Source organism: Larimichthys crocea, chromosome VII (genome assembly GCF_000972845.2).
Source record: "Larimichthys crocea isolate SSNF chromosome VII, L_crocea_2.0, whole genome shotgun sequence".
NCBI classification, from domain to species: domain Eukaryota; kingdom Metazoa; phylum Chordata; class Actinopteri; family Sciaenidae; genus Larimichthys; species Larimichthys crocea.
In genome coordinates this window covers 15,356,522-15,371,826 of record NC_040017.1, presented here as the reverse complement: position 1 = coordinate 15,371,826, position 15,305 = coordinate 15,356,522, and the positions used below count along the sequence as shown (strand labels likewise).

Here is a 15,305-nt window from a genome sequence, read left to right as displayed (position 1 = left end):
CAAAGAGACAGTTCCCTCACTCACAGATCCCTCCCAGTTCCCTTCTGTCTCCTTGCCATCAGCCAACACTGGGTAATCTCTGAACTCCTCCATCAATTAATGACCCTGATTTTCCTTCCTTCCCTCATCCCTTCTACAGCCCATCACCTCAGTTCACCTTTATCCATAATCTGCAATAAACTTGTTTATAAGTGTGAATGGTTATTTGTCTCTATGTGACCTGCGATGAACTGGCGACTCTCACCCAAAGTCAGCTGGGATAGGCTCCAGCCCCGCTGCAATAAGCAGTTATAGATGATGGATGTCTAAATTTAAATCCATACTGGTGTGGTCTTTGTTATTGAACCAATATTAAAGTAAGAGTAAACTATTCATATTACCCTAGGGACAAAATATTTACTTCAACTTTTTCTCTATTTGAGGTCCTTTTTTTCTGTTTAGCAATTTTATGACTGATATATGACATTAAAGAGAACATAACACTGTTCTATATAACACACATTAGTTTTATTTCTTAATCATACTGTACATCCAATATAAACAATTTATAATCACAATTAAAACAAAACAAAAAAAATTTGCATCATAATTTAACCCATGTAATCATTCAGATGGTAGATATTCAACATACAGTATGAGGGCATGCCAACAAACACATAATCTTTTTCTCACATTTTGCCATTTTTATACATCCACGCTAGAAATGAAAACCCCTTAATTCAAAAAGCTACTCAACAAAGATAATCGTCATCTTTTTCTGATCTTCTTCGTTCTGTTATATTCTACCCACAGCTCCCTATATGCCCTAAAGAAACAAACTCATAATTATGTCTTCTAAGGGTATGAAACAAGTCAGCTCCTCGTTCGCTGACATTTACTGCAAGGCTCTTGGTTTTCAGGCACCGATTCTATTGATCAACTGGTTTGCCCACGTGTTAATATGCTATATGCTTGCACACAACAAAAGTTCTGTTCATAACGCTAGATTGAAATAAATCAGTTAATCTGGTGAATGTTAATTCAAAGGATAACAATGACTCTTATATACACTGCCAGTCACTGACTGAACACCCTGTATTTACATTTATTTTGGTTCAATCTCAAATATGGTCATTGTAAGGACCTAAAGGAGTTGTAAATTAATTGAGAAAATAGTGATTTTTTTTGGAAATAACTAAGCCAGAATGCATACTGCAAGCTCACATTTCAAATGTTGGATAACCAACTCGCTGCCTCTCTAAACTTTTATTAAAACTAAGCATTGTAGATATATTATGAAACCGCATGGCTTATTTTCACCCCAGATTTATTCAGCCCGACTCTGGTGGATAGTTTAGAAAGGAATCTAATAACATTTCCAGATCAGCTGCCACATTTTTCCAAATTTAAAATTGAAAACAGTGTTTGAATAGTATCTTCTTGCCTTCAGTGCTCATGATCACCGCTGAGGGGTACTTCACAGATTTTTACACACGGGGATCAGTTTACTTGTCATGAGGAGTGCGACTCAGCCGGTGCATTGTGTCTTCTTTAGCTCTGAAGCTTTCAAAACTCAGTTGTACAACAGAGATGAATGGTAAGCGAAAATGCTTTTCCAAGGATTTAGCGCGTTAACGCTGCACTATTTTTTTAATTTGCTTTTCAAGATGGAGCTGTCGCACCTCTGTCGACTGGTAATAATTTGCAAGCGCTGTATGCAGCTCCTTCATTTTCACATTGAGCAGTAGCGTCCATCAAAGCCACACTCAACGGTCAAGCAGTTTTGGTATGCATTCTGGCATTTGTAGGTAGACTTAATTTAATTTGTGTGTGTACTACATCCTAAACTGTGATTAAAAATCAGTGTAATTATTGTAGAGTAACTCAAACACAGTTTAAATCCTTGTGTCCAACAATCTATTAATTAGCAAGTTCTTTAATTACTGCTTAATTAAAGGCGTGTGCATGTTATGATCTGAAGACTTATCTACAAGTTTAAATACAGATTTCATAGTATTGTTTTGTGCTACAGGTGTCTTATTACAGTGAACATTGATTATATCCGCTAAAATAAAAAGTCACACACAATTAAACAATTAAATTCAGTTTTACCTATATCTTATTTTTAATTGCTATTTTTATTTACAATGCTGCTTGAGATGTAACCAGATATATATAGAGGGTGTTCAAGATCTTTAAAAGGCAGTGCATAATGTAGAAGGTGAAATCATAAACAATACCATCTATGTTCTTCCTTAAGAGATCCCAAAAATACTTACCTTGCAGTATAAAATCTGGTTAGGGCCAGGTGGTCAGTCAGTTCATACAGTACATTCAACAAATCCTGTTGAAACTGATACTTCTGACCACAGTTCTGATTGTAATAATAACTAACTGACACACAGTATGCAGGGAGGGAGGAAACCAGAGGTTGAATCGCCCTACTATTGTTATCGTAGGGGCATCAAGGGAGTAGAACAGCTACTGTGCATGGATCTTGAAGCTGTCACCAGCCGGTGGGCTACAGTTTGCCTGAACGCTGTCGTCACAGAGAGAATCCACTGAGCATGAAGGCTGCGTGAAAAGGCTAATGCAACGTTGGTCAGACTGGAGGAGTCAGAGGAAATCCACAGAGGCAAGCACACCTTGGATTAGCCAAAAAGCAGAGGAGCACGTGAGATGTGAGCCAGGAAAGGAAACAAGGATGCAGTCTATTGTTTATTACAGCGAGGGGGATCACGGCTAGCCACTGGGTCCCAGCTGCAGCCTCTCCTGCTTATGCTTGTCCAGCCACTGTAAGATCTTCTGTTTGAGTTCCTCGTTTGGCCTGATCTGGTCCATGGTTAGAGGACTGCGGTTGAAAGGGTCTGTCTGGTCACTACAAGGAGGACACAAGAGAAACAAGGCACAAAAACAAGTCAACTGGATACAGATGTTGCCCACTTGATATAATCTCGAGGGGATTTCTGTGTTTTGTAGGAAGTAACCAACCTGAGGAGGTGCCTTGCTATAGTTGAGCGGTCAACTGTGACATTGGAGGAAGGGAGAAGAACAGGATCGAGCATCAGAGTAGACATAATTGGATCCAAGAACTCATCTGGGGCATCTGAATACGTCTCCTCTTCTTGCTGCTGTCGGTCTGCATGGGACTAAAACAGAAGCAGAATGACAAGAAAGATGTTCAATATTTCCACCTGTATCCGCCTCAGTAAACACAGATTCATAAAACAGAGATGTATTCTTGTGTTGTCTCTTGACAAACATTTTCCAAACCAAATCACACCTTTATTTTGTCAGCAAGAAGTCCAAAAGCCACAATCATGTCCCCGGGCTTGTTTATCTTCTTCAGTACCCTAACTGTTTGGGAGAAGAGGGTAGGGGAGTATGATCGTCCATCCTTCGGGACTGTAGCACAGAAATTCTCCTCATCACTGGCAGAGAGAGAGGAAAAAAAAACATTTTTTGAAAAAACTGGAACCCAAAAGAAGATTGTAGTCAGCCATGTGTCACTGTGTTTATTCTCTACAGGGTATGGCACCAATAAAACAATGAAATTAAACAACAATCGACAAAAATATAAATGCAACACTTGTGAAAACGTTGTGATTCAAACATCTAAAACTTCTTGTATGAACACAAAATGTCTCAAATTTTGTGCACCCATTAAAATCTGTGTTGGTGAGCAGTTCTCCTTTGCCAAGATAATCCATCCACCTGACAAGTGTGGCATATCAAAATGCTGATTAGACAACATATTTATTTGTGTGTCATGGACTGCTCCACTCTAAAATGTGCAGTTTTATCACACAACACAATGCCACACACAGCATGTGAATTGACTGTTCATTGCACTACCAATACCGAGAAAACATCAGTTCATCCAACCAACCTAGACCACATGTAACCACACGAGCCCGGGTTCTTCACTTTCCAAACAAAACCAAAGAAATTCTGCCCAAATCTTCTCAGGGAAGTTCATCCGAGAGCTGATCGTCCTCCCTGGGGTCTTGACCCGACGGCAGGTCCCCCTTGTAACTGATTTGAGTGTGTGAATGCTCACTTAAGATGGTGTATGGCCGTTTGGAGTGTCCTGCTCACGGATAAATCCTAGTTCTCACTGTACCAGGCAGATGGCAGACAGCATGGGCAACCGTTTTGCGAATGTCAACATTGTGAGTGCCCCGTGGTGATGGTGGGGTTCTGGTATGGACACATAAGCTAAGCACAACAAACGCAGGTGAATTTTATCGATAGCAATTTGAAGGCACTGAGATTCAGTGATGAGATCCTGAGGCCCAGTGTCATGCATGAATAGTGTGACACTGGGCCTCAGGATCTCTGCCGCCATTCATCTGCCGCCATCACCTCATATTGCAGTATCTGTACACAATCCCTGCAAGCTGAAAGCATCCAAGTTTCAGCATGGCCAAGGCAATTCCTGCCAATGTCCAGCGTCTTTGCACAGCCACTGAAGAGGAGTGGGCCAACATTGGCCATGATCAACGACCGCAACAAATGTATGCAAAGGACATACTGATTTTTTTCTAAACCTTCTGTGTGCATAAAAGTCTCAGATCTTTTACGTCAACTCATTAAAAAATGGGAGCAAAAAAGTGTTTTTTGTAAAAACTGCTAAAAGCTTTTTTTTACAGTTCCTTTTCTATTGTTAACAATTCTACAAAGAGGAGTGTTCACAACATACCCCAGATTCAGGTAGATGGTGCAGATGTCAGAAACAAGCTGCTGGGGCTTGAAGTCAAATTCACTGAAGTCCTTGACTTTAAGAGCGCCCATCTTAGGACCCACCAGGTGCTGCAGGAAGTAGTTGAGCATGGAGATGATCCTTTCAGCCAGGAAGGGGTGCACAAAGATCCCCTTGATCTCTGGAAATGAGAAAAATGTTGAATGAAAAACTATGTGACTGATGAAGACAAGCTTCCACTGGATTAATCTATATATATATAGTTTCTGGCTGACCTGAGGTGAGGAAGGCCAGTGTGCCGATGGTCTCATTAGACATGATGTTGTGGAAGCATCCCAGCTGTCCAAACATCTGCAGACTTGACTCCTTCTCTCTTCGGGCATCGGGGGCTAGGCCTTCCCACTCTCCTCGATCCCGCTCCAGCTGCAGGACCTTGATTTTACTCAGGTACTACAACACAAGAAGACAGAGCACCGTCCTTACTCTGTTGTTGAGCTACTAGAAAAAACAAAACAGTAGGACATAAAAACAACTAAATATTAATAGTAAAAGGTAACATGATGACACCAGTCTTACCTGAATAGCCTCATCCAGTAGGAAGATGGCATCGTTCATCAGTAGGTTGAGGAACCTGAGGAACAGAGGAGGGTTCATGGCCTCCAGGTTCTCAGATGCATAGTGCGCCAAATGCTGAAATAAGAGACATCAAGCTGAATGAAAAGCACATTCTGATCGATATGTTTAATAAACTAGTTTCCCAATATATATATACACCTGTTAGTAAAACATGCCTGTTTTCATTGCCCCTTTCACTTATGATTATTATGTGTCAAAGTGGGTCAAAGTTTTTCCCAGCATGCACTGAATGAAATATAATAAAACATCCTGGAGTCAGCTTACCATTACATCGTGGGGCTATAAAAGTACACCCCAGGGCGTTTTCTTTCCTCCTCCACCTTTGCTCACTACTGCTCCTCTCATACTAGAAAACAGTTTAGTCTGAATTTCTATTTACCAATAATCAATGTCTGCAATTGACGGTTGCCTGATCATATATACCATTATGCACCTCGTAGCTGATTATGGTTTCTATGTACACCCACCACAAAATGTAACACCATATTTATACTTTTCCTATAGTGCCATCCTGTCAATCCAACCTGCCATCCTAATGCCGGCATTGTTATTCGTAAGCACACGAGTGCGTGGTCTGGATACACATTTTGAGATTATTATGCCTTCAGAGTGAGAGGGAGGCTATTCTTAAAGAAAGAGATTTAAGGAGTTAGATTAGATTTTTGAAGATTCAAGCTTCACAGCAACCACATGAAGACATGAACACGCCAAAGTCACGCAGATGATAATGAAACCCATGTGTCTGAACATTCTTAGTCATCCAGGTCAGAGTCTCAGAGTTTCTTGAGGATGTTTCAGCTGTCATCCAAACGGCTTCTTCGGTTCTAACTGACTGGTGGGGAGTCCCAGTTATTGATTAATTTATTGATATACAATACCTGGAACTCCCCACCAGTCACTTAGCACCGAAGAAGCTTCTTCGATTCAAGAAGCTGCCTAGGATGACCTCCAACAGATTAAATCTCTGAGCTTCAAGGCAAAAAAACAAAACATCATAGCACTAACACAGTTTACTTGGATGAAGACTCTCTCAATTCCTTGTTACCTTGATACTCTCTCTATAGCTCTCTTTGCCCCACATGTATTTGAGGATGGGATACATGGGTCTTCTATAGTTGAACTTCTGTTCAAACTGATGAGGATCACCTGAAAAAGAAAAAAGACAGAAAAAAAGAGACAGAGTTAAACTAAATAAAAAGAAACATGTCTGTTATTTTCTTTCCATTTCTAACTTCTCTCCTTCTGCAGAACACACACAGGTGTGCACACAATCCAGCCTCCTAACGACCGAGTGGGAAATGATCCCAATGATCCCATTGTGTGCGTTACATAATGTTTTTGAGGGTTCTTTTAGGTTTAGCTGCTTCACCTGTGAATTCAATGTCTACAAACACAGTGATGAGGGCCTCGGCCAGCTGAGGTGCATGTCTATAGGTGCAGAAGACTCTCTCTCGCTGGAACACGATTGGCTGAACAGCACCAGGAGCCACCGGCTCCATGTGGGGCATCACCGCCTCTAAGACTTCTGCAAGCTTTGCTCTCAAATGAGGGTTCTTCATCCTGTTGTGTATATATGACAAAACGGATTGAAGCAATATATAAAAGAATCGGGCCTCGCAATACTTCCTTACAACTGCTGACGTAACATATTAGATCATGTACCTCTCTACATTGCCCATGAAGACAGTGATGAAGTTAAGAATCTGCTCCAGACTTTCTGCAGATGTCTCCAAAACATCGTCTGCGAATCGACGCAAGAAGATGAAAAAATCTCCCAAGTTCTCTGCAAAAAACTCTGACAAACAAACAGAAGACACACGTAAGCAATGACCATCATATGGAGGAATGTTCAGCCTTTTATACAATAAAATATCATGACTTACATTAGATCTGACCTACCTGGTACATAGCACAACATAGTATTCTGTAGGGAGGGCAGGGGAAAACTGAGTGCTACATGCTCAGGCCCCTGGTTCCCCATACTAAGCTGAACCAGCAGAGCTCCGGTGGAAGCTTGGAGGTTAAGGCAGCATTGCAGCATGGCGGGCTGCGTGGTTGCAGCTTTGGTTGACAGATAAATAATCATCAGACGCTCAAACTGCTCCAGGAGCTGCTCCGTCATCGGGTTGCCTGTTCGCTGGGCCTCCTGACACGTCACCTGGAGCCGGTGAAGAGACTGGTTCATCTTCACCATCTGCTCATGGAGTCTGCAGACAAGACAACACAGAATAATGCTTATAACAAGAGGACATACAGTACACTGCATTTCTGTGGGATATTCTCTTTCATGGTTGGTGCTTATTTGAAGGCATGTACCTGTGGAAACCAAGATGCAAGGCGAGTTGTGTGAGGATGAGGTTTTCAGTTAGCAGGCTGTAGGACTGCGCAGACTCCACCGGCTGCTGAGGGGGCACAGGAATCAGACAGGTCTCCTTGTCGAGTCCTGTTATTAGAGATGGGGGATCATTTAGTCACGAAACTGAACGTATACTCGGAAAATGCTACTGCTAGTAAAAACTGCTATAAAGTATATGAAATAATGATAAAAATGAAGTGTTATTTAAGCTCATTTTCACATCTACTAACCTGTTGTGTGCACATTGCGATTACGCCTCTCTTCTTCGCTCAGCTCTTTGAGGGCGCAGTAGGTAGGGTTGAAGGTGAGCAGTTTGGGCGAACGTGGCCTGCAGAAGGGCTGACACAGCTTCAGCAGGGCTGCACCCAAGTTTAAGAAGAACGCATCCGAGGCATACATCTGGAAGAAAATCTCTGGCATCTGATTGGCCCAAATCTTAGCCCGGCCAGCATTAGCCTGCAGACAGTTGCCCAACCATGAGAGCAGCAAGTGGCGTGTCTCACCAGATCGCTGGAGCAAGTTTTTCAAGATCTGGTGTAGCTTGTCTTGAAATTGGCCCATAAACTGCAACGCAAGTGAAGTAAAGATCATTAGCTCTGAGACATGCGTAGCTTGACAATCAGTGCAACAAGCTAAAGAGAAGCGGTTTACCTGGTGGATGTTGGCCTCCTGGACCTTTGTCTCCTGCGCGCTGGAGCGGGAGGGGTTCAGGAAGTAGCCATGTCCCTCCACCACACCTGGGGTTTTCAACAAGCAGGAGATACTCAACACTGCTCCGAGTAAACTTTTCTGGTACTGTAAACCATTAGCTGGGTCTTTGGGCTGAATGTGCTCCACCAATACCTAGAAATACCCAAAAAAAACAACAACAGGAAGAAACATTAAAGTTTAAGGAAGACTGTGAAATGTTATGTCATTACAGCCGATGACTCTATGATTACTGTATAACTTCGGCAGTGAAATTAGCAGATGCTGTAAGAAGGCAAACTTTAAGATAACGATTGTAAGCATCCCTGTGTATCTCCTGACCTTGGCAATATCTTTATGGTGGCTGAAATAGAGCAGAACATCTAGGTAGGAGTAGAGGAGAGGCTGGCACAGGTCCAAGTCTTTGATGCGTCCCTGGAAGATATCAAATACTGGTACTATCACCTCATCGAAGGTGCGCACCTCCTGGTCGGCGAGTATGCCAGCAATGACTTCCTCCACAAACTCAACCACCTCCTCTGGCTCTGAAACACACAGTGACTTTGTAAATAACTGAGAAGAGAAGACGGTACCAAACATAGAAAACTGAACCTACGTGCTCCACTGAAAGCCTCCAGCAGCAGGTCCAGAAGCTGTTCATAGACATTCTGGTTGACGTAGATCTCTGAGGTGAGCAGGACCGTCCGAGTGTTGGAAACTGTCAGATTCTTACAGCGAACGGCAAATGACAGTAACTTCTCTGGTACCTTCGTCACCTGGTGCACAGATGATCAAGTCGTTAAATTATGGAAGACTGCAGGTTATTTTAATGTTCCATTTACAGAGAATAGTCTATTAAATGTCTAAAAATAGTTGCATTAAAGAGCTACAATTACAGTCCTACAGGAAAACCTCGCACCTCTTCTTTGGCCCTTTGGTAACAAGCAAAAAGATAAGGGATGGCACTCTTCTCTCCAGCATCACGGTCAGCAGACAGGTTAACAGCACTGCATGACGTCATGTAGATGAGTTGGTTTCCTGGCTCTAGCAGCAGCAGACGGTTAAACAGAGCCTGGAGGGAAGAGGAAGACGTCACAGAAAATAATAAAATCTAAATTTCTGGATCTGTCTCTTGGATGGATTGCAATTTCTTCACCAATTGTACCAAATATTTTGTGGTTTGTTGAGAGGAGATTAACACATGGGAAGGATAGATGACATGCTGTTAACGTCCGACCTGTTCTATGTTGTCCATGTCCAGCCAGTCCTGTCCGTCCAGATCTGCAGCCATCTCCTCCAGGTAAACACATCGAGGAGGGATCCCATTACCTCCTCTCAGACTGGGGTCACCTAGAGGTGAGAATAAAACCACGTTTCGCAAAAATAAAAATAAAAGTCTGCTCAAATCATATTATACATAACAGCCCACACTGGATTAACTGTAATTGGGGGAAATGAATGAAGAGCATTAACATCAACTTCAGAACAAATAAGACATGGGAGGATTAAATGCACAGCATGTATTTACTCTGGTTTATTTCTGACTGAGGTGGCAAAGACGCGCTATGTGAAAGCATGGGGGGGGGCTTTAAGCCTGCGTTTCCTCAACACCATGACTCACCCTTAAGCGGTCTCATCAGCGGTAGAAAGAGCCAGCCATCTCACAGCGAGACTTCATGCGGTGCAGGGTTTTTGTATTTGTCTTAAAAGCTGGTGAGTCATTTGTTGTAGAACTTAATGGAAACTTAAAATTTTACTTTTAAGATGGCCAGCGCCGATAAAGAAGAACAGGTTACCTAACAGGTTTGGATACAACGCAGACATATGATCAGACACTTTGGCTCAGACTCAGGGTTTCACACTGATCTGAAGACAGCAGCTTGCTGCTGATTAATCTAAAGCTCCAATAAGTTAACTAGATATTGCAGAAAGTACTAGTGTTTAATATTATTAATTAATCTCATAGACTGGAGTCTTCACTAACAGTCACAACCAGAGTTTAAGCTTTTGCCAAACATTTATTCATTAATCTTGAGTCCTACGCTCATCTGCTGTATGAAAGGGGAAGTTACAGATCGACGTCTGGTTCCTTTTACTTACTGTTGTCGAGAGTGATGAGAAATATCCGTTGGATCATGTGATTGACATTGAGCTGTTCACACAGCTCCTGCCGGGACCGGAAGGAGCGGCTAATCTCTGCCACGGAGTCGTCATTGTCATCAACGCTGTCTGACACAGAGTTTTCCGACTCTGACTGGCTCTCTCCCGAGTCCTCCACTGTGATACAAGACACAGTATGACCTATACATACAAGAAAAAATGCTGATGCTTCTCTAACACTGACATTACGTTACATAAGGATTTATGTATATGCATTTTGACTTTGAGATCCCTGTGAGACTCTTCTACTTCTTATCAGAGGACTGCAGAAGCTCTGATAACTTCACTCACATGGTGGTTCAGCAGACAGTTGTTGTGGTTTCTGGCCTGATGCAAACTGCTTGGCATCAGCCAGCGAGCTGAAGAGGGCAGCAAAGGGGTTGCAGGAGATGTTCTGGTTGTTGTTGCCCTGGTCTGTCATCTCACTGGGGCTCAACACTCACACTCCATCCAAGATCCCAGCCTGAGGGAGCAATGTGGACACGACAAATAAGACACAGTGGAAGAAAACTTACAAGATCACAGAAAGGGATTAACAAAAACATACAGTATATTTCCACATGCACATTTCCCATCATTGTCCCACTGTTATAATCACAACCTCACCCTTACAATATAACTCTGCACCTCGCCATTAACAGTTTTTTTTAATCATCCCTTCATTCAAATTCTTTATCTTGTGTCTCCAGGCCACCGTATCACTTTGTCTGACATGCCGTTACAAATTACAGGTTGCTACTTTCTATGAAAATATACAGAATTTTGCAGTTCTTCTTTTTCTGTAGGGGAGCTATCAAATGTTTTTAAAGATTATTTTGAACTTTATTTTGATTGTGACAGCTGAAGAGTGACAGGAAGGTAGAAAGAGAGGGAGAGAGGGGGCCACAGGTCAGTCTTGAACCCTGGGCCGCTGCAGCAAAGTATCACCCTTTATACATGGGGTTCATACTTCAACAGGTGAGCTACTGGGGCGCTCCTAACATCAACATTATATTGAAACTCCTTGCATCCTTGATCTGTTTTCTGTGCTGCCTTCTGGAAGAAGATCAGCAGTTTAAGGACCAATACTGCTAGGATGGTAAAGAGTTTCTTCCCACAGGTAATAAGACTGAAAACACAACATAAAACATAACAAACAGCATTCAGACTGTTGATATAACTGCAAACATGTTGTTTCTTGTCAAACACTTTAAGAAGCCCTTGCTGTATTCTGTGTTGTAATGTGTGTGTACTTTAATGTAGCCCTGTCTGCACAATGTTTCATGCAGCACCATGGTCCTTGTCTTGTTTCACTGTGTACTGTGTATATACACGTTGAAATGACAATAACACCCACTTGACTTGACGTCACATCACTGCCGCCACAATAAACCACGCTTTCTCCAATAGTCCTCATTTGTGCAATCCTGCAAATACATCCTGTGTATCTCATATTTTCTGCATGTTACAAGTACGCACACAAGTACGTTTATCTCTTAACACCGATCACAATAAACTGCTGGATGTTTGCTAATTTTCTGTACTTGTCTAATCTTCAAGTCAACTTTTATTGCCAATGCTGCCGTATGTATCAAATCAAATCTGATTTTATTTGTATAGCCCAAAGTCACAAAGTACATTTGTCTCGGAGGGCTTTACAATCTGTACAGGGAGTGACACCCTCTGTCCTTAGACCCTCGGTTCGAGTGAGGAAAAACTTGCCCACAAAAAACCCTTTAACAGGGAAAAAAGGTGGAAGAAACCTCAGGAAGAGCCACAGAGGAGGGATCCCTCTCCCAGGACGGACAGATGTGCAATAGGACAAATCAACACAAACATATTGTACAATTACATGTAAGTAATGTATGTACAGGACATACAGAGAACTGAAATGGTGTTTCCCTCATATCCCTGGTGCAAAGAGCAGTATACATGAAATATAAAGTATACACAAGTTAAAAGAGAAAAAATATGGCAAACATAAAAGATATAACTGATCATAATAAACTGCTGGATGTTTGCTAATCTTCTGTACTGTCTATCACTATATTTAAGTCAAGTCAACTTTTATTGTCAATGCTGCCGTATGTTTCCCTCATATCCTTGGTGCAAAGAGCAGTATACATGAAATATAAAATATATTTCAGTATAACAGTATATATAGGGCAAATATATCACAATCAGAAATACTTTATTAATCCCCGCAGGGAAATTGTGTTTGTTACAGCAGCTCCCAAACGGTAAGTGAGATAGTAAGTGATAGCAAGAAAAAACATTTGAACACTATCGAGGTTGGATGGTAACATCCCAAGAAAAAAAACAGGAATATATTTTATTTATCTATAAGAATCAGGTATATCTAAACAAGTTGCAAGGAAGCTTGTAGTATTATCACTCATTATTTAAAGAGAAGGGGTGCGAGTTTATAAGTTATTCTTCTTCTCACTTCTTTTCCAATATGTATTCCTATGTTTAAATGTTTTGCCTTATTTTTTATTTTTGTTTACTTAAATCAATCAATCAAAACTTTACCCCTATACACCTATACAATATCCTATTTTAACACTATACACACATGTATAAATAAACAACAAATGAAACCAGTGACAGTAAAATAAAAACAGTGAACTGTGCAATATGTAAAACCTAAGGATTTAGTCTTATAATACAGAAGTGAGCGGTGTAAACAGTGAGATCTATCAATAATAAAAAGGTGTATACAGTGTAAACATTCACTCCACGTTAAACTCAATGCAAACTGCTTATTTTCTCCCTTTAGAAACTTTGTGTGACCCAGCAGGAGCCCTGTCTGTCCTCGGCAGTAAACATATGGTCTGACTGTCAGCGCTCACCTGTCGTTACAACGTGTTGTCACGGTTACCGTCACTTTATTTCAGAGCCCTCGCACAGTCACAACTTTGGGTCACTTTGCACGGGGGCTATCTTCCCAACTAGCCCCTGTTACCTGATCACATCATCTCACCTGTCCGGCAGGTTAGCAGCTGCTTTAGCCACCAGTCAGCTAACTAGCTCGGTTAGCAGTGACCGGGGGCTCGTTAGCTAGTCAGCTAGCCCGCGAAGCTAAGCTGTCACCGCGACTCTTATTTCAGCCTCGACTCTACAAACTGTTACACGGCCTTCGTGCACGACGAGTCTGAGCAATGTGTGTAAGCGATAGAGAAGGCTGTCGTACCTGTTTGACGGGAGGAAGTGTCTGTTTTTGATTTGAAAAGAAAACCTAGCTTCTAGCGAAACCACTGCCAGTTCCTCAGTAAACTGAAATTGTGTAAACGTCATCAGGATGAGACGGGGGGGGGTCTGCTTTGCTGGGTAACTTTTTTTTTTTTCAATAAAAACGACAACACCCCCCTCCTCCTCCTCTGTGTGACTGTAAACATTTATACACTTATGCATTTCAATTACATAGAAAATGTCCATTAATTTGAATTACATAGGTTTAATAGAAATTAACTAATAAACTTAAAGGTGCAGTGTGTAAGATTTGAGGCCTTTCTTTTCAGAATATAATATTCATAACTATGTTTCCATGCTTGTATAATCACCCGAAAATTAAGATTTTTTTTTGTTTTTGTTACTTAAAGGTCCAGTGTGTAATTCTTTATTGGCAGGAATATTTATTATTATGTTTCCATTAGTGTATAATCACCTGAAAATAATAAGAATCTTTTTGTTTTTGTTGTCTTAAAATGAGCCCTTTATATTTACAGAGAGAGTGGGTACACCATGTTGAACCACCATTTGTCTACAGTAGTCCAGAACAGACAAACCAAACACTGATCTCGATATGGACTTTTGCTTTTTATGTGAATTCGCCTACCACTTGACTTGACGTCACATCACTGCCTCCTAACCCCCCTTAAAAATCTGCCAGCCTCTGCCCCTTCCACTACCTCCACCTTCTTACAATAAACCACGATTTCTCCAATAGTCCTCATTTGTGCAATCCTGCAAATACATCCTGTGTATTTCATATTTTCCGCATGTTACAAGTATGTGCATACTGTCTATCACTATATTTAAGTCAAGTCAAGTCTTTTTGTTTTTGTTACTTAAAGGTCCAGTGTGTAATTCTTAGGAGTTTTTATTGGCAGGAATATTTATTATTATGTTTCCATTAGTGTATAATCACCTAAAAATGAAGAATCTTTTTGTTTTTGTTGTCTTAAAATGAACCCTCTATATCGACAGAGAGAGTAGGTACCCCATGTTGAACCATCATTTGTCTACAGTAGTCCAGAACAGACAAACCAAACACTGATCTCGATATGGACTTTTGCTTTTTATGTGAATTTGCCTACCAGAGTTTTTCTTACATGCTTGGAAGGAGAGGGTGAGGCGTGGGTGAGTATTCATTTGGTTGTAAGTTCACTGCTAGGTGCCACTAAATCCTACACACTGGACCTTTAAAAATTCTCCTTTTATATTTACAGTGGGAGTGGGTCCATATTAAAACACTGTGTTCCTACAGTAGCCCAGAACAGACAAACTACATACCGACTCTAGAGAGGGTCCTTAAAGTGTTGTTTCTCCTTTACACTAGGAAGGTGAGGGTGATGTGAGGAGATTGCAATACAAATACACAGCGCATGCACATTTTTAATTTGAATAATATTTTGAGAGATACAGGCTTGACTTCACTTAGTTTGTTTAAAAAATACATCATTCGCACCAGGATGAACAATATATCAAAGATAAATCATTTTCAATCATTTCTATACTTGATTTTAAGGACATATATACATATATATATACTTGTATTCAGAGCTCAATGAGTTTTATTTTATT

The 15,305-nt window shown here is 41.2% G+C and overlaps 1 protein-coding gene across 2 annotated transcripts; it reads right to left on the bottom strand.

The window, feature by feature from the left end:
- Positions 1-1,159: 1,159 nt before the first annotated feature.
- On the bottom strand, positions 1,160-13,804 carry ube4a (ubiquitination factor E4A (UFD2 homolog, yeast)). Of its 2 annotated transcripts, none has more exons than XM_010752524.3 (20): positions 13,693-13,804; positions 10,812-10,983; positions 10,461-10,661; positions 9,598-9,710; positions 9,280-9,432; positions 8,977-9,136; positions 8,703-8,905; positions 8,325-8,516; positions 7,904-8,237; positions 7,634-7,760; positions 7,217-7,524; positions 6,980-7,112; positions 6,687-6,877; positions 6,363-6,463; positions 5,258-5,371; positions 4,957-5,131; positions 4,682-4,862; positions 3,263-3,410; positions 2,971-3,128; positions 1,160-2,857 (listed from the first exon to the last, which is right to left on the bottom strand). In XM_010752524.3, exons 2-20 carry the CDS (start codon positions 10,939-10,941, stop codon positions 2,722-2,724), a joined length of 3,258 nt encoding a protein of 1,085 aa, XP_010750826.1. In that variant the 5' UTR covers positions 10,942-10,983; positions 13,693-13,804; the 3' UTR covers positions 1,160-2,721. The 2 variants fall into 2 exon arrangements, with proteins under 2 accessions (XP_010750826.1, XP_010750832.1); XM_010752530.3 differs by having other exon boundaries at positions 10,461-10,637.
- Positions 13,805-15,305: the final 1,501 nt, after the last annotated feature.